Source organism: Hordeum vulgare, chromosome 4H, assembly GCF_904849725.1.
Source record: "Hordeum vulgare subsp. vulgare chromosome 4H, MorexV3_pseudomolecules_assembly, whole genome shotgun sequence".
NCBI classification, from domain to species: domain Eukaryota; kingdom Viridiplantae; phylum Streptophyta; class Magnoliopsida; order Poales; family Poaceae; genus Hordeum; species Hordeum vulgare.
In genome coordinates, this window is record NC_058521.1 from 278,446,824 (window position 1) to 278,470,588 (window position 23,765).

Consider the following 23,765-nt stretch of genomic DNA (forward strand, 5'->3'; position numbering starts at 1 on the left):
CGGCGACCGAACCTTTACAAACAAGGTTGGGGCAACTCCACACAAAGCTTGGAGGCTCCCAACTAGACCACGAAGCTTCACCACAATGGAATATGGCTTCGAGGTGACCTCAACCGTCTAGGATGCTCAAACACCCAAGAGTAACAAGATCCGCAAGGGATTGGTGGGGGAATCAACTTTTCTCTTGGTGGAAGTGTGGATCTAGGCCTTCTCAACCAATCCCTAAAGAATCAACAAGTTTGATTGGCTAGGGAGAGAGATCGGGCACTTTTGAGCTTGGGGCGCAACAATGGAGCTTAGAGAGGTAAGAGATAGGGTTCCTCAGCTAGAAGAACCCTGTATATAGTGGGGGGGGGGGAAATCAGACCGTTTTCCCACTCTCCGCCCGAGCTCCAGCGGTACTACCGCTGGCTGCAGCCCGGTACTACCGTTGGAACTCCAGCGGTACTATCGCCGCCTGGCGGTACTACCGCTGGGTGCAGCGCTACTACCGCTGGGACTCCAGCGGTACTACCGCTGGCCCCTTGGTAGTGCAAAAGCACTACTACCGCCAAGAAAGTCTTCGCAAAAAGGTCCGTCCACGAACTACCGCTAGGCAGGTGGAACAAAGCTCCTGGAGCGGTACTACCGCTGACCAGGGGCGGTACTACCGCCAGCTAGCGGTACTACCGCTGGCTGCAACGGTACTACCGCTGGCTGCAACGGTACTACCGCTAGCAATCCAGCGGTACTACCGCTGGGGACCATTTTGCAAAGATGCGAGAAACAAAGTGGCGGGGGCCGCTCCAAAGATGAAGGAAAGGGAGAATGTGAAGTGTGTGCGTGCAAAGATAGATTCCACCCAAACCTTTCCACTACGGATCCCCTCTTAATAGTACGACTTTCCTATGACTCAAATAAAGAGAATCGTAGAGAGCGCCGTGCTTCCGTTCCATGTATGAGGAGACGTGTCGTCTTGTGCCGTTGACGTGAGTTATCTGAAACCTTAACACACACGGTTTGTCCTGTACGGTACTGTCATCAATCACCAAAATTACTTAGGCATAAACTATGCCCCAACAACCCTGCTGTCAGTGACTCAGGGACAAATCTCACGTTGACCGAGGCTTTGACCCCAGCTAGGGCCTAGTGTCAGCGGCTAATTAATGATTAAACTGGCTGGGTTAGCTTCTAATGACGGCATGTCATGATGTCCCCGGAGTCTCGCCGGCGATGAACAAACCGTTGGAAGCTTCTCGCCAGCATCGCCCTATACGCGACAGATGGATGCGCGGTGACTACCAAAATGAGGCACGTGCTCGGCCAATCAAATTGGAGGGTCAGGTGGCCGCGGGGTTGCCGGAAACCTCAACGAAGTCGAGATGCGCGACGGTTGGGTGTCAATGGAATCGACGATGTAGCACGCAAACTTTAACACCCAAATTTTCAATTGGATTTCTTGATTTTTAAAAAAAATGTATTTTTAAATTTTGGCATTGATAAAAAGCTTTGAAGCTCTATGACAACCTCTTTGAGAAAACTTTTAGAGATTTATTTTCTAAACCTGCCTGGCTTAAAAAGTATTATTTTAGCCTCTTCTCAAAATGAATTGGTTTGGGAGAATATTCTATTCTTTTGAAAAACCTTGGAAATTATTCCTATAGGTTCAATTAGTTTTTTAAAGGTTTTATTTTTCCTACATCTTGTTTTAGACCATTTTGTACTTCTACATCATCAAGGTCTTCATTTTTATTTATTTACCAAAAATTTAGAAAGGTTGGACCACCTTTCATAATTTATTTTTAATAAAAGAAATTTCTGTAATCAGTTTTGAGCCTAGCAAATTTACAAAGGAACTCAGTGATTCCTTTGAAGTTTTGGACCCAAACTCTTACCCTTAGAAGACCTTAGTACCCTCAACCTATTTCACCAAAAACCTTGGGTTCACAAGTATGAAAATTTCAAATTCGATTTGACTCAAGTTTGACCAAAATATTCTGTTTTTATTAAAAACCTGACATAAACTTTTTCAAAAATTCTGAAAATTTGCAGACAGTCTCTGCACTCAACGAGAGGCCATATCGTAAAATTTCAGCTCCAAAAACCTTTTCCACGTGACCTGATGGGCACTGTAGCCATGTATTTGTGAAATTGATTCAGTCAATTCTTCACACTGCATTGCTTCATTGATTCTGTCCCTCTTGCCGCTTCGTCAATCTCAGCAGTGTCAACGAAAATCGCTCGTCCCTGTGATCGTGCTTATCCACCCGCCGCACGTTCCCTTGGACGTTTACTGACGTCGGTGGTGAGCTGGCCTGAGCTAGCCAGCTTCGGCAGCAGCACCAGCAACGGCTGCTGTGGCCACCAGATCCACCTCTGTTGCAGCTTCTCGCCGTTCGGCACCGCCCAATGCCCCTCTGATCTTGGCGTGTCCTTGGCCTCTAGTATGCACCGCTTTTGCTGTCGCCACGTCCCGGGCAGCGGAAAGCACGACCTGTGCTACCGCCGTGCACAGAGAAGACCGCACCGTCGAGCCGCGTCTTGCGCTGATGGTTGACCGAGCTTAGGCCAAAAATGGAACCTCTGCATCGAGTAGATACTGACCCGACCCCTAACCCTTCTGATTAAGCCACAAGATCGCCGGAATTTGTCGCCGGATATAAGCTACGCGACACCCCTCTCGGGACCCTATAAATAGAGCTCCTCCCATGCTGCCGAACCCATCATCCACTTCATGACCTTCCCTCCTCTCTCTGAAGCCTTGCCCAAGCCAGAGAAGGGCCTCACAGAGGTCTTCTTCTCCGACTCCGGCCACTTCGATCCGCCTGTAGTCTCAACGGCATTCGAGCAAGGTAGGCAGGGAGGTGAGCCCCAGAACCTTCGAGTAGCTCCCTCGTGAGCTCCTCCTCCTAAGCTCATCGTCAATTTGGTCGGAGGTGAGGTCCTTGGTGAGTTCCGAAGTTGCCTGAAGTTGTCGTCCGCCGGAGCAAGGTCGCCGTCGACGTGAAGCCTCCCCTTCAACCAAATCTTCCTCTCATCGACGTGCGGGTTCTCGGTGAGTGCGTCGACACCCTCAGCCAGCCCTCTCCCTTCTTTTATCACTGTCGGCGACCACCGCATGCCTCTAGCGAGCAAGGAGGAGAGAGCAGGAGGGCGACTAGGGAGCGGGCTCGATGCGGACGTCACTCGGGTGCTTATCCCCGACATCGTGTTGGCATTGGGAGGCAGGAAGGCTGGTTGCTGCAAGCGTGGCGCTCGACCGTGGCGCGGTGGCCTCGTTCTCGTGTGCCTACTCGCAGAGGAAGAAGACGACACGGGGAGCGTCAGTGGTGGGCTGGGCCACCACTTACCCAGGTAAGAGGCCGAGGTACTTCCTCCCTTTCCTATTTTTTAATTTATTTCTATTTTCTATTAAATACCCTCTGTTTTATTTTGTTTGGGCAAAAATCCTTAGCACGAAAATCCTGAAATTCATTATGGAATATAATTGGAATATTTCCAAGCTTCACAAAAAGTTTCAGCATTTTTAAAACAACTAAAATAATTATAGTAATTTATTTTGTGTTTTACAACAATTTTTTTGGATTACTTAAAATGCCAAAATTGATATGAAAATTTAATGTACCTCTAATATGTTGTTGCCAACATTTATCAAACATGGTGGACAATTTTAAAGGCCATTTTGAATTCATTGAAAATCATAAGTATTTGAATTGTTTTATTAAAATGAGATGCTAGGGTTTGCTAGTCCTCATTTAAAAAAATGATGCATCACTCTAGCTAGCACAAAACAAGAAAGAAACTAGGGATGTGACACAAATACATCAAAATAATGTGTGCATAATTTTTTTGTATGCGGTACGAATTGGAACATTGGACAGAGCGCGCTAGCAAGTGAAAAACTAATATTGACCCGGCGCACTAAAATGCTACAATTATGATGATAAAACTATTTCAGTGCTTGATACCTTTTGCAATTATTTAAGTGTTTGATATTTTTTCGTTTGTTGAAGATGCATTTAGAGCATCTCCAGATGTTAAGACGCCCTAAGGATCGAAATAACGCCACCTAGGGTCAACAGTAAAAAAATTTGTTTGAGGGGCCTTCAATTTTCAATCATGTCCCCACGTAACACTAAAAGATAAAGAAAAAAGTGATAAAATGAGTGAGATGAATGTACGTGATGAACCTCTTGCATCCAGGAGAGAGAGTGAGATGAATGTACATGATAAACCTCTTGCATGCAGGAGAGAGAGGCTGAGAGGGAGTTGGAGGCTGACAATAAACATGCTGCATTTAGGACAGTAAAACTGAGCCTAATCCGAGCTCTCTCACGACCTGGGCGTTTTTGGCCGTCCGTTTGCTTGATTTGGATGATCTTGGCCGTCTGATCTGCTATTTATTTCGACCACCACCGCACGTTGTATTTTCTGGCCCGACTAGCGTTTTTGGCCGTCCGTTTGCTTGATTTGGATGATCTTGGCCGTACGATCTGCTGTTTATTTTGACCACCGCCGCATGCTGTATTTTCTGGCCCGACTGTTCTAATGGGCTGCTTCTCCAGGGGAATAATCTGAGATCTGTTGTTAATTAGCCCTCCCCTTCCCTTGCTCGCTCTGCACCTAGCCAAGCGGTGGTGAATCCTCTCTTCCTAGATTGATTAGGGCGCGCGAGGTGATCCAATGCGATGCGCTCCAGTTGATGAAGCCTCACTCTGCCCTCTCACGTTGCCTCGTTTCTCACAGGACCCCGGAAACAGCCCCCCGACAGCGCCGCCGCAAGGAACATCACACAGCCTCGCCCCTCCGGCCCTCCCCTTCCCTTGCTCGTTCTGCACCTAGCCAGGCGGTGGTGAATCCTCTCTTCCTAGATCGATTAGGGCGCGCGAGGTGATCCAATGCGACGTGCTCCAGTTGATGATTCAGCAGACGCGCAAGATGCGGGTGAATCGGCGGCCGGCTGATCCAGCCGACGCGGGCGATTTGCCTTAAAAGAAGCCATGGTTTCCGCTTAGGTTGCTGCTTCATATTAAGATTCTTTATTAGTGCTTTTTTTTCTCCTCCAGATTGATGCACGTCTTCTAGGTCGACGAATTGGAGCTCGGTTCCGCTGGCTTAGTTCTCATTTGCTGCAAGTAGTATTCATCCTCCTCGGAGCTGATTTTTTCCTCGGTCCACATCTACTTTTTGTCAAATGTCTACGAGGACCAAAAAATTTGGTTCCCTTCATAATCAACTAACACTAGCAGCAACGCAATCCAATTTTGTAGTTTCAGATCAATCTGATAGGAACAGAAAAATCACTCTGTAGTGTGTACCCTGGTTGCCATACAGGTACAAACATGATCATCACTTACTCCAAAAAAAAAGAACGTAGTACTGTCAATAGGAAACTTAGATTAAGTTGTATGTCATTGTCCAGCTTGTCCGCATGGTTGCAGGTATGGGTTTCAATCCAAACTCTGCATTGCGATTGCAAAGCACAGCTCTATGTAACACACATACATCGTTCCATCTATCAGAGTAGATTGTCACATCATCCGGGTCTAATGATGTTGAGTTGCTTGCTACTTCTGGGTATCTTCTTTTTGACAGGATGAACAACACATGGCGGCGAGTCACGACCACTGGTGCCGGTGGTCTTTGTGTTTGGTGACTTGCTGTTTGGTGTGGACAACAATGACTGCTTCCTCACCGTCGCTAACGCCAACTTCCCTCTCAGCAGGGACATTCAAAAATCATGTTGCTACAGGGAGGATTGGAAATGGAAAACTTCTTAGCAATATCATAGGTTAGATTCTATTCTATATCATGTTTTCCGTCTTGTTAGATCCATAACTTTTAGTTACATTGCAAATCTTGTGATTGCAGCCTTTGCAGGTGAAAAGGCGGGGTTTACTTGCTCTCTCCCCGCATATCTCAGCATGCGTGCATCAGGGCAGAACCTAATGACCGGACCCAACTTTGCATCAGCTGGATTGGGCTATTATGATCCCACGGCAATTGAGTTTGTAAGTATCAGCTATCAGTGTCCTCTTCATCTTATTTTTCCTGACAAAAATATTGGTCAATCAATGGAATTAAAAATCATACGATGAAAATTACCCTCTCTATCCCAACTATACAGGCTTTGGGCTAATATATCCGGGGTAAATCTGACGTTGAAAGTGATCCCGCTATCCCAACAATTGGAATATTCCAAAGAGTACAAATCTAAGCTAGCAGTGGTGACCGGTAACAGTCAGTCTCATTCAATCATCTCTCGAGCACTCTACATTATCAGTGTTGGTTCAAATGATTTTGGCCCGAACTACTACGCCAATTCCTTGCTCTTCAAGGCATTGCCTGTTGACCAATTTTTGGATCCGATGGTCAACATCGTTAGCGACACCGTCACGGTAAGCAACATTCTTTTTTGTGATGGTATTAGAGGTTGTCTTCCTTATTATTACTTGAAGCATCCATATATTATGATAATTTCAATATTTGTACCTTGTACTGATTGTAGCAATTTCATGGCATGGGATCAAGGCGCATCGACGTGTTTTCCTTGCCACCATTAGGCTGTTTTCCACTTGTGATCATGGTGTTTGGCCATGGGAGGAGCGGTGTGTCTCTGGGCTCAATCTCGGCTCTCAGATATATAAAGAAAAGTTAAACATCGGTATCAACATACTGTCAAGGCAATACCATGACCTCAAGATTGTGGTTCTTGACATCTACACACCTCTATACAACATTGGAAACTCTCCTAGATCACAAGCTCGGATAGATATGCTACATAGTCATCAAACTGGCTGCAACATCTGCGAGTCCCCCATAATTATTTTGTTATCTCTCTTCAACTGTATTTGCTGATCGGTATGATTTTGTGTATGACTGCAAACCTAAAATCATGTGCCTTTGTGGAATGTCTCCATTAAACAAGAATATTTGACAAGAATAATTGTATTGTCTAAATGTTTCATGTTATGTTCATTTAACAAGAATAGGCAGTAAATAATGATTTAGTTGATAATTCAGAATATCACTTGCTAGATTTATTGTTCTGTCCAGATAATTGAATATTTTATTTTTTTGGAGCTTTTGTTATGCCTTCACGAAATAAAAATAGAAGTTTACACACGGGGTTCTTTCATCTTTTTTTCTTATGTGCATTCATCTATCAACTTTTTCTTATGCACCCTCCCACTACGCCCATCTTTTTTTTTCTCTACCTACAGTCCATGATCCTTTCTATGCAACCCTTGATTCTTAACTACTTCCGAGAGGGCAGGACCTGCTGCACCTGGCATGATTTTTTGCAAATGTGTAATCTAAATATAAATTTTACACCGGATTTATACCAGTAAATTTGACTGCATTTCTTTACAACGCCCAAAAGCATTTGGACATGGCTTATCAGTTGCAATATTAAACATTATATTCAACATGATTTTATAGCTCAGATCATGTATGTTCATTTTAGAGCTACAATGACAATTCATTATGTTGGCTTATTGTAAACACAATGATACAATTTCCAGCATCCTTTTTCCGTTAACCTGCCATTATTACAGTCGACTCTTGTCGTAATGCCAAAATCTTTATTAGGTAGGTTCCGAATATTCTTAGTAAGTATATCATCAGTGAATAAATAGACACAAGAATTGAGATGTTTTTCTCACAATGTTTTGTTTCTATGAACAAAATTTACTCTCGTGGGTTTCTACTTACTACTGTTCGGAGTACCCCTCATCTCAAAAGAAAAAAGAGAAATTGCGTGAACATTTTACTTTAACCTAATTTACCTTTTCCTTTATATCATGCTTAGTTTTGTCTATCTCTTGCCGCCATCATTTTATGGTCAAAATGGGTTTGCATGCACAACATTATAATCTTCTGCAGCCTAATAAAAAAAAGAGGCCCACTACAGCCACAACGAAGCAAATCACTTGAAAACAATGTTAACTTTACTTACATATTATTCTATGTCAATTTAACAGCAAAGTCAACATGTCTATTTATTTGCATCAATCCTTACTATTATAGTGCCAAAATCAACGGGCGCAGCAACGCGCGTCATCAAAGATCTACTCCTTCCATTTTAAAATATAAGACATTTTAGAGATTTCACTAGGAGACTACATACGGAGCAAAATGAGTGAATGTACACTTTAAAATATGTCTATATACATCGGTATGTAGTTTACAGTGTAATGTTTAAAATGTTTTATATTTAGGAACGGAGGGAGTAGTATAAATAATAACACCGGCGGTCTCGGGTGCTGCCTGAGACCGTCCAGGTTGCGGATGGCGTGATTGGGGCGTTTTTGGGCGATAAAAATCGACTGAAATGGCGTGGCTGGAGATGCTCTTAGCCTTAAAACCCCGCCACTCATCCATTTTCCGCTGCCGCCCACCCCCCTCCCCATCAAAGAAGAGGAGACGAGAAAGCGAAGCCAACAAAATCCATGGGGATCGTGGAGGAGGCACACAACCTGCGGGTTGTCGGCGAGGGGAAGCGCGGAGTGATCGTCCTTGCGCACGGCTTCGGCACGGACCAGTCGGTGTGGAAGCACCTGGTGCCGCACCTCGTCGCCGACTACCGCGTCGTCCTCTTCGACACCATGGGCGCCGGGCCGACCAACCCAGACTACTTCGATTTTTCTCGCTACGCCACGCTCGAGGGATATGCGCTAGATTTGCTCGCCATCCTGGAGGAGCTCGGGATCGCCTCCTGCATCTACGTCGGCCACTCTGTCTCCGCCGTAATCGGCGTGCTCGCCTCCATCTCCCGTCCCGACCTCTTCTCCAAGCTCGTACTCCTCTCCGCTTCTCCCAGGTACGCATCAACGTTGCCTCACTTTCTAAGTAGCTGCTTAGTTCGTTTAATTCCCACTAGGTAGACAATTACAGAAGGTCGAACAAGATTCTTATTCCTTCTAATTACTTATATGCGTTTTTGTTATCATTTCCAACTGGAGGATCCCTTAATCCAGTTAAAGGAGGATTATAAATGGATATATGTCTAAAATTTCCACTGGAACTATTTATTTGTGTGATGGTCCGAATCATCTAATACACTATGCTCTTTAATTTTGGAGTCTTCCAATTCTATTGAGGCGTTCAATTTTGGATTGGTTCATGATTTTGACTAGGTCAACGATTTCTCTACTAGCTCTTTCATTCAGTTAAGGTATTCTATTTTGGATTTGATTCACGATTATGACTGGGTCAATGATTTCTCAAATTGTTCGACAGCAACCAGCCTAGAGAACAGATCAGTCCTGCGCATCCTCTCACCATCTAGAAAAAAGAAGCGCCAACAAGTGACACTGTAGCACCAATATAATAGCGACCACCACCGGTGCAGGAAACTTCCCCACATAAGTATGAGTTGATTAGCAGATAACACATAATCACATTGCCAAGAAAGCGATCAAAATACCGCAATATAAAAAAACAGAACACACACCATATTCCCCATGCGAGGACATTTGGGCATGAAACGAGGAACGTCGTGGAAACTTCACGGTCAAATCCAGTTATAGAATGATTGTTGAAACAAAACTGAGCAGGGAGAACTGGTTGGAGGAAGGTGAGAGCATCTCTAGCAGACCCCTTATAAGGCTAGCCTTTATAAGGGGTTTACGGTTCGCATTTGCCCCGTTTTAAGGGGCGAATTCGGCTGCGTCCGAGCAGAAAATGTAAATTTTGAAAAATTTGTTTCGCGCGAGAAATGAACAAGAACAGTAGGGAGGAGTGCGGATAATCATTCATCATACATACATATAGATGAGATGATTCATACATACATATAATAGAGGATAAAGCGTCGACCTACCCTAATCTAAGCTGACCAAAATGGGGCTCGCCGGAGCCCTGCGGGTGCGGCAGTGACGCCGCGGCGGAGGAGCCGATCACTCGTCGTCGGAGGCGACGTCGATGTACATGCCCTCCTGCACTTTGGCTTTGCGGCGCCACGCCTCCTCCTTCTTGTCGAATTCGCGAGCCCTCGCGAGCCCCTGCTCGTACATGACGGCGTCGATTTCCTCCTCCTGTGCAAGGATGGCGTCCGCCTCAGTCGGGGGGGGGGGGAGGGGAGGAAATCCTCCATCCCAAAGACGCCACCGCCCCGTCGCTTCGGCTCCGCCTCCGCTTCCGGCTCCCTCTTCACCGCGCGGAGCGGCGGGAGCTCCTCCGGCTCCCTTTTCATCAGAGTGAGGGGCGTACGGGAGCTCGACCCCCGGGCGGAGCTGCCCACGCCGGAGGACTGCCGTGCCTTCCTGCTGTCGTACTCCTTCGTCTCGCGGCGTATGATGGCATCTTTGCTGCGCCTATCCTGCTCGCCGTCCTTTCGGCCATAGCTGCGCTTATGGACCGCGAGCTCCCTGTCATGTGCCCCCGCTCGGTTGTCTCCACACGCAGTGTCGCAACCTGCGAGACTTAGGCCTGTGGTCTGGCAATCCTTGTACCGTCGATCATCCCTTTATGGATCACAACCTTAACATTGCAATTTGGCCTCCCATTGTCTGTCCCGTCGGCGCGGGTGGTGCTGGTGGCGGTGGCAGCGCAGCACGGGCGCGCTCCTCCTTCATCTCCAGTCGTTCCTCTTCCGCCTCCCGCTCCAGCGCCATCTGCCGATGGCTGTCAACACGCTCCTCCGCCAGGTGCAGCGTCGTCCAGTGCTGGAGGTAGGCGGCCTCCTGCTGCGGTGTCGCGCCCAACCAGATAGGCGGCGCGCTGACCCACTCGTGGAGGCAGCCGGTCCACTGGTAGACCTCCGGCGGCGGCTCCGTGGGCTCGGTCTTTGGCGGAGGGGGCACGACGCAGTCGTCGACGGCGGACAGCGTGATGGCCTCCGCGAGCTGCGCCTCGTATGCCGCGCCCTCCTCGGCCTTGCTCTTCCTCCTCGCTCTCGCGGAGTGCGGCTGCTAGCGCTGTCTGGAAGGCGGCCTCCGCCTCCTGGTCCTCATCGCTAACGACGGGCGAGGGCGGCGGAGGGCCTCCTGGCTGCACGCCGCGCCGGCGCTGCTCCTCGTGCTCGACCGCGAACCAGACCTCCCAAAGACGCCACCGCCCCGTCGCTTCGGCTCTGCCTCCGCTTCCGGCTCCCTCTTCACCGCGCGGAGCGGCGGGAGTTCCTCCGGCTCCCTTTTCATCGGAGTGAGGGGCGTAAGAGAGCTCGACCCCCGGGCGGAGCTGCCCGCGCCGGAGGACTGCCGTGCCTTCCTGTGGTCGTACTCCTCCGTCTCGCGGCGTATGATGGCATCTTTGCTGCGCTTATGGACCGCGAGCTCCCTGTCATGTGCCCGCCTCGGTTGTCTCCACACGCAGTGTCGCAACCTGCGAGACTTAGGCCTGTGGTCTGGCAATCCTTGTACCGTCGATCATCCCTTTATGGATCACGGCCTTAAGATTGCAATTTGGCCTCCGTCGTCTGTCCCGTCGGCGCGGGCGGTGCTGGTGGCGGTGGCAGCGCAGCACGGGCGCGCTCCTCCTTCATCTCCAGTCGTTCCTCCTCCGCCTACCGCTCCATCGCCATCTGCCGATGGCTGTCAACACGCTCCTCTGCCAGGTGCAGCGCCCTCCAGTGCTGGAGGTAGGCGGCCTCCTGCTGCGGTGTCGCGCCCAACCAGATGGGTGGCGCGCTGACCCACTCGTGGAGGCAGCCGGTCCACTGGTAGACCTCCGGCGGCGGCTCCGTGGGCTCGGTCTTTGGCGGAGGGGGCACGACGCAGTCGTCGACGGCGGACAGCGTGATGGCCTCCGCGAGCTGCGCCTCGTATGCCGCGTCCTCCTCGGCCTTGCGCCGCTCTTCCTCCTCGCTCTCGCGGAGTGCGGCTGCTAGCGCCGCCTGGAAGGCGTCCTCCGCCTCCTGGTCCTCATCGGTAGCGACGGGCGAGGGCGGCGGAGGGCCTCCTGGCTGCATGTCGCGCACGCCGCGCCGACGCTGCTCCTCGTGCTCGACCGCGAACCAGACCTCCCAGTGGGGAGAGTCGGCCGCGTACACATGGTCGAGCCGCTGCTCCGACGTCAGCTGCTGCCGCCGGCCACTCACCTCTGCGTGCATCCGCGTCGATCGCGGCACGGCCGGCGCCGGGATCCTCTCCGGATCCAGATGCCAGTGGTGCGGTAGGGTGATATCCGGGTACGGCAACGGAATGCGGTGCTCCTAGTGCCACCGCGCTTGGTGCACCGGGACGCTGGCACGCTCACGAAGCCGGCGGGAAGACGCATGCGGGAAGATCGCGCGGGGGTAGACAAGGGACTTCCCCTTGTTTTGGGAGGAGCTGGGCATGGCTGTTGGCTAGGGTTTGGTCGCCGACGAGGTAGCAGAGAGGTGGCGAGATGGGGACGGGGGGTTCTGGAAGCAGATAAGGCCGAACCACACCGTACGCTCGGATTAAAAAAGGCCGACCGGGGTCCCTGGCGCGGGGCCCGCGGAGGGTGGCCGGCATTAATTAAATTGACTGCGGGTAGTTGGATGACCGACGAGTGTGGATGGGATGGACACCGAGAGGGCGAGCGCGCGTCTGCGTCGACGCATTTCAATCCCAAATTTGGGCCAGAAATGGGTTGGCGCGGACGCGTTTTGGCAATGGGTCCGCGCGTTGGGCCATCACTTTTGTCCGCGCAAACCCAAACGGACGGTGGCGGACGAAATGGGTCGCCCCATTGGAGTTGCTTTCAGGTGGCGGAGGACGCGGACGTGAGCAGCGCAGGGGCCCGCCCAATCCAAGCAACGGGATCGATCTGCAGGCGGGATCCATGCGATGGACGAACTGAACGGCGTCAGGCGGGATCCACGCGATGGACGAACTGAACAGCGTCAGGCGGGATCCACACGATGGACGAAGGCGAGATCTGAACGGAGAGCGAATCAATCTGGAGCAAGTCACGGGCGTAGAGGCTGCGACCAGTGAGAGATGGCGTGGCCCAATCTGGCCGTCGGCAGCGACTTGAGGCGCGGGAAAACAGCGACCAGAGAGGGAGGGAAGGCAGCACGTGAGCGTGCAGGTGAGGAACAACGCCGGCCGGCCAACGGAGGACAGCGGCAACACGAGATTGGAACGGGAGAGCACAAGTTGCACGTGCGAAAAAAACCCTAAAGCTCTAATACCATGTTAGAAAATATGCAACTTGTATTATTAGGAGGCCAAAGCCAACTGTCCCATATCTTTACCTAATAATAAAGAGGCTATCGCTTCCGTCGGAAAACCCACCGATGTGATTTTACAAAAAAGCCCTTACTGTTTATGACATTAAACTCGTACTATATATTAAATATTTTTTTAAATACTCATATCTTTTAAATCGTAACTCCAAATTTAACATATTATACATGGACTTTGATTAGAAAATATGTAGAATTTAAATATGATATTATTTTATCTGTTAAACGTTTAATAAAAATATTATCTAGGGTGCAATCTTAATAAATAAGTCATTATTCGTCTTTCTTTCATACCGGTACTCATCCGGGTTGGGAATGAACACGTCAACAAAATCAGGATTAGAGATGAAACTGAAGGTCACTTGACTGATTCTTTGTACGTATTAAATCTACATGCAAGCCGTGTTAAAATAGAAGACCTGTGAAATTTTGAACTGCATTTTTGTAGGATAAGACCATCTTTATTTGTATCGTAACTATAAATTCTCAAATTATAGACATTTTTTATAAATTAAGAGTGTGTGCCGTGTGATATTTCTTTCTCCCGTTGCAACGCATGGGCCCTTTTGCTAGTATACACATATACGAGGATGCCAACAGGCTACAGGAGTATGTCAAGAGACTAGAATGCAAAAGGCCAAAAGACATCACTAATATAACTCTAACAGTAACAACAATAAGTAATTTACAATTTACATGTATAGAAAATTAGAAACCAGCAAGTGAAATTGTTTTTTCACTTCTAATCATATACGTATAGATAAAAGTGATCGGTGGAACAATTTTCGTACCATAAAATTGAAATGACTAATTCATCTTATGAAAAAGGTTTCAAACTGTTGTAATGCATAAGCAAGATCAGCGATGGAAACTATCAAATATATACACGTAGGAAAATTTGTTTAAACAAAATACGTGCAATACTGACCGAGACTAACAGAAGATGGATCTCATGAGAAGTAGTTATCTAGCCCATTGTTCTACTGACCTAAACATAGACAAAGTTATATCAGGTCAGCTGATGAATAAAATTAAATTTCCTATAATAAGATATCAGGAAGAACAAACCTGTATATGATATGTAATTTTTGTGTGCTGGGATACAAATGTGAAGCTGTGGTTAAAAGAAGTGAAAAATTCACAAGAAATAGACAGCGGGCATCTCTTTGACTATACACGGTTTGAAGCCTAAAGTAGCAGAATATATGAAAAACAAAACAAATAAAAGGGCAAATATAATGGACACGTATCAAACACCTTACTGTAGCAGTGTGGCTGGCATATAAAGATTTATCAAGAGAGAAACTGTAGTGTCAAGGTGGTCGGCACGAATGCATATTCATGACCGCCAGATGTACGGGGCAGGGAGAGGGGGGGGGGGGATCGGGCGGGGCAGCAGACAACGGCCAACAACTATGTAAAACACCTCCTACCAATGGACGCAACAAATTGGTAAGATGTAGAAACCAAGGAAGCCATATCTTCTCCATGCCTGTCGGCAAACAAAGGAATAACCAATTAGCAAAAGAACGGGGAAAGAGAAACTGAACTGGAGGATGCAAGACCAGGGTAAAGTGAGTACTTCAGGAGAGAAGAGACAACATAATGGTAGGGGAAGAGATATGGACTTCTAGCAAATAATGCGGATAGTTAGATGGATACAATCAGTCACATACGTTTCTACGACACATGAAATAAATTGAGGTGACGCGGAGTGTTAAGACGGCAGCAAAATAGCATTTATTAATTGCTGGTGTACACTGAAAATAGAGCGCATGCATGCCGAGAGTTGCTGAAGTGGCTGGATGGTGATGGGACATGATGCATGTTTAGATAAATAAGATAGTGGGGATGAACTTCTTAGATATATAAGATATAGGATGCCGAGCTAGTTTGAAAGATTAAGGTGCTAAGTGGGAAATATTCCTTTCCAAGCATCTGTCCATGGCTTGTTCGTCCTCTTTCTAATGACCCCAACTTCTTAACAAACTAATTGTTTCTTTTGTGCTCCCACATACCCCTTGTCGGATGAGAGGATGATTAAACTTAGAGATCAGACATTATATGAATCATTCAGTTAGTCTGTAGCAAATGCAATTGTATCTCACAAGTACACACTATTTCTTTGGTATGTTGAGTATCTCTGAACATCCTATCCAGTTCTGATGTTTCCAAAGGTTTACATCCTTCCTTTCAGACCTTCTCTACTAGTTCATTTCTGGTTTTGTTCATGCTCTGCTTTTGTTTTCTGATTTCTGTTTCGCATATTCAATTTTGTATTGACCAAACAGGTACCTCAATGACGTGGATTACTATGGGGGATTTGAGCAGGAGGAGCTTGATGAGCTCTTTGAAGCGATGAGATCAAACTATAAGGCCTGGTGCTCCGGTTTTGCACCACTCTGTGTTGGAGGGGACCTGGAATCAGTGTCAGTTCAGGAGTTCAGCCGAACTCTCTTCAACATTCGCCCAGACATAGCCCTGAGCGTTGCACAAACGATCTTCCAGAGCGATGTGCGCACCCTCCTACCACTCGTCTCGGTCCCATGCCATATCGTTCAGAGCACCAAGGACCTAGCAGTGCCAGTTGTGGTGTCAGAGTACTTGCACAAGCATCTTGGTAGCGATTCCATCGTTGAGGTGATGCCCTCCGAAGGCCATCTCCCCCAGCTTAGCTCACCAGACATTGTCACCCCCGTATTGCTCCGACACATCCAGCATGACATTGCATTCTAAGTAGTGCAACCATCGCTCATTGAAGCTTTATGAGGTCAGTATCTGCATTTACTTGATGATTCACCACATGATGTAAATTCTTGGTGGTGGAAATTGTAGTGACATTGTAAATCTTTGCCTACTTTAAAATGTGTATAATAATCATATTGGATCACTTAGCAGAACTCATGCACTATGAATTCCTACTTTGTTTTGTCTCCATGCTTTTTCTGTAGTTCCGTGTTCCTTGGAAACGAAAACGTGTTGGAGAAGATTTTTTTTTGGAAATGCAAAACCTTGCATTAGTTTGGTACTAAATTGCTCTCGACTATGACATTACAACTAGTGGTTGGGGCGCACCCACCTGAGAGGGAGTTGGGGCGGTGCCAGGTGGGATGCGCCCTTCCACTGTCTTTTTTATTCTTTGGGTTATGCTTTTGGATACAAGTTTTGGTACTATTGCATACCATATTTGCATGAGATCAAGAAGAAAGTATAAACACTGAAAATAGAGATACTAATAGCAGTCTAACAGTATAAACAGTAAGGGTGACAGTATAATCCCGCCTCTGGGCTGGGGCCGCGGGGCGGTGGCGCCTCCTGAGAGGAAGCTGGGCGGTGACAGGTTGGCAGCCGCCGATTCCAATTTTTTTATTTTTTATTTTTGATAACACATGGACATGACATTTAAGTAAGAAGCTACACTAGAAATTTCGAAAGAGCTAAATAAATGACACTCAAATACAAGATTAGGGCATCTAAAACACAAAACACTGGAAGGCATGATATAGAATCAGACCGAGGGAGAGAGGCCACACATACTCATGAAGTAATGAATTCAGTATTCAATTATGACATGAAGTGATACACCAAAACTATAAAAACACAACGATTGGAAACTTAAAGGGGCTTCAAACTGAATGCTCAAATTGAAAAATCACCAAGAAATGCCACTCAGTTCCATAGTGAAAATACTTGAGCAAACAGGTACAAATCTCCTCTTAGGATATCAAGCTGTAGGCGAATACTCATAAGACATAAACAAACAATAATACATAACTGAATCAAAAGGAGATTTATCAGAGGTGACACTGTTATGAGGAAGCAATACAAAGTTTAGTAACGAACCCAAATCAATCAAAGGGACATATTTTATAGAAAAGAATATTCATCTTCTTGGTATCGACGTACCTGCACATAGAATTACATCATGAAAGAAGGAACAAACTCAAAACTAACATCTTATATTAATATTAACCCATCTAAAAGGAGAAGCATGGGATTCTGATAAGGACATACTGTTTCGAGAAGCTGATCAATACTCAATACTCGTAAGATCCACAGCAGGTACAGATGTTGCAGAAGCTGTACTTTCTCAAAGATAAATTTGGCATTTCCCAGGTGTTGCAGTATAACCTATTTACAGATGTTGCAGTATAACCTATTGAACACATTCAAATGTCTACGTTCAGTATTGATAAATTCAACATTATTTATTTTTACAACTCATGTAAAGTACTTTTTCAGTTTTCCTCGTATTGAGAAGGAACAAGAATAACCGATCATGTAATTCCGACAAAAGTTAAGAGAGGAGCATATAGCGTTATGTAAATATTTCAGTTTTTCAAGAAGATCCTTTTCGGTTAGCTATCCAAACACGTTGTTACATTTCACAGCCGCGAAAATGTGCTACTCCCTCTGTCCGAAAAAAGTTGTCATGGGCGTAGTGTTATGATGATTTTGCAAAACAAACCTTCTATCATTAAATTCGTTACAAATAGGTCCATGTCTCCTTCCTCTGTCCAGTCCAGTCGCCAGCGCCTGCGCGCCGTCGCCCACCTGTGCATCCGCCGCGCACAAGCGTTGTAGCCTATCCCTACCCGGGTCACCGCCACGGAGGCGGCCTGCTGCTGCTGCGCACCTGCACATCCACCATGGCCGCCCACTTGCTATGCTCACCAGCGTCGCCGCCACGGTCTCCCACATGCTCCTCCCACCTGTTGCGGCTTACCACCTGCGCCGCCACTTCGGCTGCCCACCTGCTGCGCGCAACTAGCCCACGGCGAGCAGGACTTCTTCTGCTTCAGCCGTCGACTGTTGCCGCTGGTGGTGGTGGGTGACGCCTGTGCTTCTGCTAGTTCCCCGCGCCGGCCTCTACTCGTGCCGATTCCCAACGCCGGCCTTTGTTGCTGCTTCCGCGCCCGGCCTTAGCTGCTGCTTCCCCGTCCCGCCTCTGCTGCTTCCTAGTCCCCACCTTTGCTGCCACTTCTTGTGGCGAGTCGAACCAAACTGAAAATGAGATTGAAAGTGAAGACGGTGAGGAGAAATTGAAATGAAACTGAAATTCAAATTGGCTAATCTTCACAATATAGACATGTTGGAGTACTCTCAGAGTTCTGACCCCCTTCCTGCTAAAGCTAAAAATACATGAAATTAGCTAGTGTTTTGAGCTTATGGAGCTTGGTCTGCTTGTGCCCTAATAACGTGTCCCTGTCAACTCTGTAAACTGCACAAGCTCTGGTGTAGATTGCAACACATCACTTGAACAATTAGATGCACATAAACTTTCAGAAAAAGGAAAAAAGAGTTGAATTTACAGTTATTAGCACAATAACTGAGCTCATCATGTGGTTTTCAGAACCCACTGAGCATGTTCTGGCTTTTGATTGCAAAGATTAGTGTCAAAACAAACAAAACAAAGCATGATAATTACGTGTAGCAAAAAGAACTGAACTGAACTTCCATTTAGCATTAAATGATTCAGTTTAGTTTAAATTCAGTTATAAATTCAGTTTAGGATTTAATCAAAAAAGACAACATCATTTAAAAAAATCAATAATCAAGCTTTCGAAGAACATCTTATATGTTTTGTTCAATACACAAATCAATATGTGTTGATAATTGAAATGCAGAGACACAAAATGACAGAATTTTACTGCACATAATGTTAACATAATGGCAGAATCTTACTGCACATTATTTTGCTTCGTAGACAAATGGTTCCAAAAAGATCAAAATTTCAGACTTGGGCACGAGGAGAAGGACCTGCATACTTGTAGAGCACTTGGGCACGAGGCAGATGAGCACTTGGGTACTTGGGCATTTGGACATGGAGGAGGAGCCTAGGATGTTGAGGAGGAGCCGTCGTCGTCGGGGTTGACTTCCACAGCAGCTGCCATCGACTAGGCATGCATGATTAACTGAAATGATATGGGCATGACCAAGTTAAGTTACTTCAATAGCAGTAACTTAAAACAAGGAAAGTATTGAAACATTTGTTAATTAACTAAAATTAAGTTAACAAAACAAAGGCATGGGCATGGGCAAGTCATCTCAAAAACTAACAGTTGATATAGTGCTCACACTACTGAACTGGGATTAAAGGTTCAATTTTTATGCACTGTCCTGACATTGTCATTGTGGTTTCACTGGAATAAAGGTTCAGTGTTCAGTGTCACTGGGATCAGGCTGCCACGAACCCGATCCGACGGCGGCAATCAGTTTTGTGAGTGTTTCAATGGAGAGGCAAAAATATTCAGAGTATATATGTCAAAAAAAGCATTTTATCACAGCAAAAGAAGCATTTTATGCAGCTGAAGCTTGGATTATCACTATACTAAATCTAGCAGTCTAAAGCATTTTTATGTTGTAAAGAAACTGAATGTAGCCTACAGAGTTTAACTGAATCTAGCAGTGTCGACAGAGTTCTTTCTCAGCTCTCATAAACTACAGAGTTTGTTGTTTCTAAACTGTATTCAATAGCAGACACAAGCTCATCTAAGCTTTCTCAAACTGCACAAAGAAGTAACATTATCATAAATGCAGGCAGACAAACAAATTTATCATAATCCTTCGATCGAACCAAATGCAAGACAGTTTCAAGGCTACAAACTTACAGTATTTCATGCATCAAAATTTCAGAGACAAATAAATCAGACCATACAATAATCAGACCAAAAAGATAAAAAAATCAGACTTGGAAACGAGGAGGACTTGCAGACCCGCACAACACTTGGACACTTGGACATGAAGGAGGAGCGATGTTAAGGAGGAGCGGCGGTCGTCCTCCGGGGATTCTGCCGAGGTGCGGCAGGTGTGGGATCAGAGCTCCATGGTGCGGGAACGGGGCTGAACCTGAATCAAGCAGGGGAATCTGAATCGAATAGAGAACACAAAATTTTCTGAACCTGAAACCAGCGGCGCCGATACGGGGACGGGGTTGGCACTTACCAAGGTCGAACCTTGATGAGCACGCGTGGATCTGGCCGTCACCATGGCCTGCTCGATGGCAGACAAGGAAGGAGGCAGCAGAGACGAGCTCGCCATGGAGAAGGTAGGAGGATTGGCCGCAAGCCCAGGCAGCAGGGAGGAGCTCGCCAATCGCCATGGCGACCACGAGGGACTCGCGGAAGGCGACCACGAGGGACTCAACGAAGTTGAAAAGCCATTCCTTGAGCTTAGCGAGAGAGCTGCGGCGCGGTGAAAGCCGGATTCCTTGTGCTTCGAGAGGGAGCTCCGGCGCGGCGGAAGAGAGGAGGGCGCGGTGTGGGGGAGCTGCGGCATGGGGGAGCTGTGCGGCTTCGCCGGCGAGTAGGCGAGTGAGCGTGGTCGGGGGATGGGACAGGACCGCGGGTTCGGTCGGGAAAAGTTAAAGGTTTTTCTTGCAAAATCTACATGATGACAACTTTTTTCGGACGGAGGGAGTACTTGGAATTCGTCTTCCCATACACAATTATTGTTTGTGAATGGAAGATCAGGGCCAATCAGACCAACGGCAGAGTCCTTTCTTTGCCGATTCTGCAGCCAGACTGGTGGACCAGTCATCAGCTAGTTGCAACAGCTGCAGAGATTCAGATAACATAATCAACTACCTGAAGAATGCTACCAGACACCAATTTACTTACACAATAACAATTAATTTATCCTTTAAGAAAAATAACTAAACAAAATATCAGGACTGAAACATCTTAATACACAATGTATCTATTTATTGTTTGTGCAAAGAGTTTAGTTAAGTTTGTTAGGACCGGGCTGAGAGCTTTGTTTCCTAGTAACAGATGCACACAAGAAACTAAGCCATCATAAAGGAACACTTTCAGAAATACATATTCAGATCACACTATATAGCTAGTAACTTCATTATTCTAGTAAAATAATTTTAATTCTTGTGCATATACATATTTCCAATATACCGAAAGGGTTTTTTCAAAATGCTTGTCCAGAAGAAAAGAACGGATCTACCAATGTGATATTTTCAAATACATATAGAAAATAAGTACTACCAGCCAGCAAAGGCACACGTCCAAAAATACATATCTGGGTCACACTATAACTATATAACGAGTGACTTCATTATTCTAGTAAAATATTGTTCATGCTTATGGATAACTATTTTCAACTTGCCATACAGAATCTTAAAAGCATCAAACATATCCAAGCTCTGAGGTACCCAGTAAGAGGAGGTCAAGGAACGAAACACTTTCAAGGGGGGAGATTGAAAATGGAGAAGCAAAGGCTAATTAAACGGGCAAAATTTGTTACCAGCCATTTGACTCATGCATTGGTGTGTGAAGTGGTCATCAGCATGTAAAAGAGTTAGGGAGAGCGCCTGAGGTGCAGCCTGCTCTAGCAGTCGCTATGGTGTGAACCTTGAGCGATTCTCGTAGTACTTCGAACTCCTACAAAGTCATATACATTTTTTTGCTTCGGCATATATACGATCAGTCTAGTTTGACAGGTGTTCAGGATTGTTGTGCATGCTCATGCAAGCCGTCCTATACTCCACTGAACTATTAGGAAGTTTGGAGGATCACCACATAGAAAACTTCTTTGTTACTCTCTAGGCTCAACCAAGCATTAACTGAAATAGAAGTTGATGCAGAGACAAAAACAAATTATAATGGTCTCATTTTTCTTTTAAAATATGTCTCAAGTATCTTACCATGATCCAAAATGTCTGAAAAAACATTTCTCAAATTGGGATCAATAAAACATTCATCGCCATAGACACAAAGTGCTCCAACCGGGATTGGTATCGTACAATCAGTTTCAGCATGCAAGAAAAAAACACTCATAACATTAGCAACACAGTTATACGGTGATATTCACTTATAGGCATGCCATGCAAAAGGTAACCCACAACTTGATAACTTATCGAATATACCACTGTTGGAAATATGCCCTAGAGGCAATAATAAATTAGTTATTATTATATTTCCTTGTTCATAATAATCGTTTATTATCCATGCTAGAATTGTATTGATTGAAAACTTAAATACATGTGTGGATACATAGACAACACACTATCCCAAGTGAGCCTCTAGTTGACTAGCTTGTCGATCAAAGATGGTCAATGTTTCCTAACCATAGACAAGTGTTGTCACTTGATAACGGGATCACATCATTAGGAGAATCATCTGATGGACAAGAGCCAAACTATGAACGTAGCATATTGATTGTGTTGTTTTATTGCTACAGTTTTCTGCGTGTCAAGTATTTGTTCCTATGACCATGAGATCATATAACTCACTGGCACCGGAGGAATACCTTGTATGCATCAAACGTCACAACGTAACTGGATGACTATAAAGGTGTTCTACAGGTATCTTCGAAGGTGTCCGTTGAGTTAGGATGGATCAAGACTGGGATTTGTCACTCCGTGTGACGGAGAGGTATCTCGGGGCCCACTCGGTAATACAACATCACACACAAGCCTTGCAAGCAATGTGACTAAGTGTAAGTCACGGGATCTTGTATTAAGAAACGAGTAAAGAGACTTGCTGGTAACAAGATTGAAATAGGTATGCGGATACCGACGATCGAATCTCGGGCAAGTAACATACCGAAGGACAAAGGGAATGACATACGAGATTATACGAATCCTTGACACTGAGGTTCAACCGATAAGATCTTCGGAGAATATGTAGGATCCAATATGGGCATCCACGTCCCGCTATTGGATATTGACCGAGGAGTACCTCGGGTCATGTCTACATAGTTCTCGAACCCGTAGGGTCTGCACACTTAAGGTTCGGTGACGTTTCAGTATAATTGAGTTATAGGTGTTGGTAACCGAAAGTTGTTCGGAGTCTCAGATGAGATCCAGGACGTCACGAGTAGCTCCGGAATAGTCCGGAGGTAAAGACTGATATATAGGAAGTCCTATTTTGGTCACCGGAAAAGTTTCGGGCTCATTGGTAGTGTACCGGAAGTGTCGGGAGGGGTGCCGGGGACCATCGGGAGGGGTGTCACGCCCCAAGGGGTCTCATGGGCTATGGAAAGAGATAAACCAGTCCCTAGTGGGCTGGAATAAGTTCCCACCAAGGCCCATAAGGTTTGAGAAGGAAAAAACACAAGGTGGAAAGAGTTTCCAAGTGGGAAGGTGGAATCCTACTCCAAGTAGGATTGGAGTAGGACTCCTCCACCTCCAATTTCGGCCAAACCTTGAGGGTTTGAGGCTGTCTCCTCCCCTCCCTCCCTCCTATATATACTAGAGGTATTGAGAGTTTTTGAGACACACTTTGCCACGTGCTGCTCGACCCTATACCACGCAGTTTTTCCTCTAGATCGTATTTTTGCGGAGCTTAGGCGAAGCCCTGCCGGAGTAGATTATCACCACCACCGGCGCGCCGTCACGCTGTCGGAGAACTCTTCTACCTCTCTGCCCCCTCTTGCTGGATCAAGAAGGTGGAGATTGTGATCGAGTTGTACGTGTGTTGAACGCGGAGGTGCCGTCCGTTCGGCACTAGATTGGAGCGGATCGTGGGACGGATCGCGGGACGGTTCACGGGGCGGATCGAGGGACGTGAGGACGTTCCACTACATCAACCGCGTTTCTTAACGCTTCCTGCTGTGCGATCTACAAGGGTACGTAGATCCAAATCTCCTCTCGTAGATGGACATCACCATGATA

At 46.4% G+C, this 23,765-nt stretch overlaps 1 protein-coding gene and 1 pseudogene across 3 annotated transcripts; both read left to right on the forward strand.

Annotated features, from left to right (window-relative positions):
• The first annotated feature begins 3,097 nt into the window (after nucleotides 1-3,097).
• LOC123450458 lies at nucleotides 3,098-6,837 on the forward strand (annotated as a pseudogene).
• Nucleotides 6,838-8,315: 1,478 nt separating this feature from the next.
• Nucleotides 8,316-21,597, forward strand: LOC123448515 (probable esterase D14L). 3 transcript variants are annotated; one of them, XM_045125431.1, is made up of 3 exons: nucleotides 8,316-8,803; nucleotides 15,430-15,908; nucleotides 18,846-18,949. In XM_045125431.1, the coding sequence occupies exons 1-2, from the start codon at nucleotides 8,433-8,435 to the stop codon at nucleotides 15,872-15,874; spliced, it is 816 nt and encodes a 271-aa protein (XP_044981366.1). In that variant the 5' UTR covers nucleotides 8,316-8,432; the 3' UTR covers nucleotides 15,875-15,908; nucleotides 18,846-18,949. The 3 variants fall into 3 exon arrangements, with proteins under 3 accessions (XP_044981366.1, XP_044981365.1, XP_044981364.1); XM_045125430.1 differs by lacking the exon at nucleotides 18,846-18,949 and adding an exon at nucleotides 21,264-21,597 and having other exon boundaries at nucleotides 8,318-8,803; XM_045125429.1 differs by lacking the exon at nucleotides 18,846-18,949 and having other exon boundaries at nucleotides 8,320-8,803; nucleotides 15,430-16,067.
• Nucleotides 21,598-23,765: the final 2,168 nt, after the last annotated feature.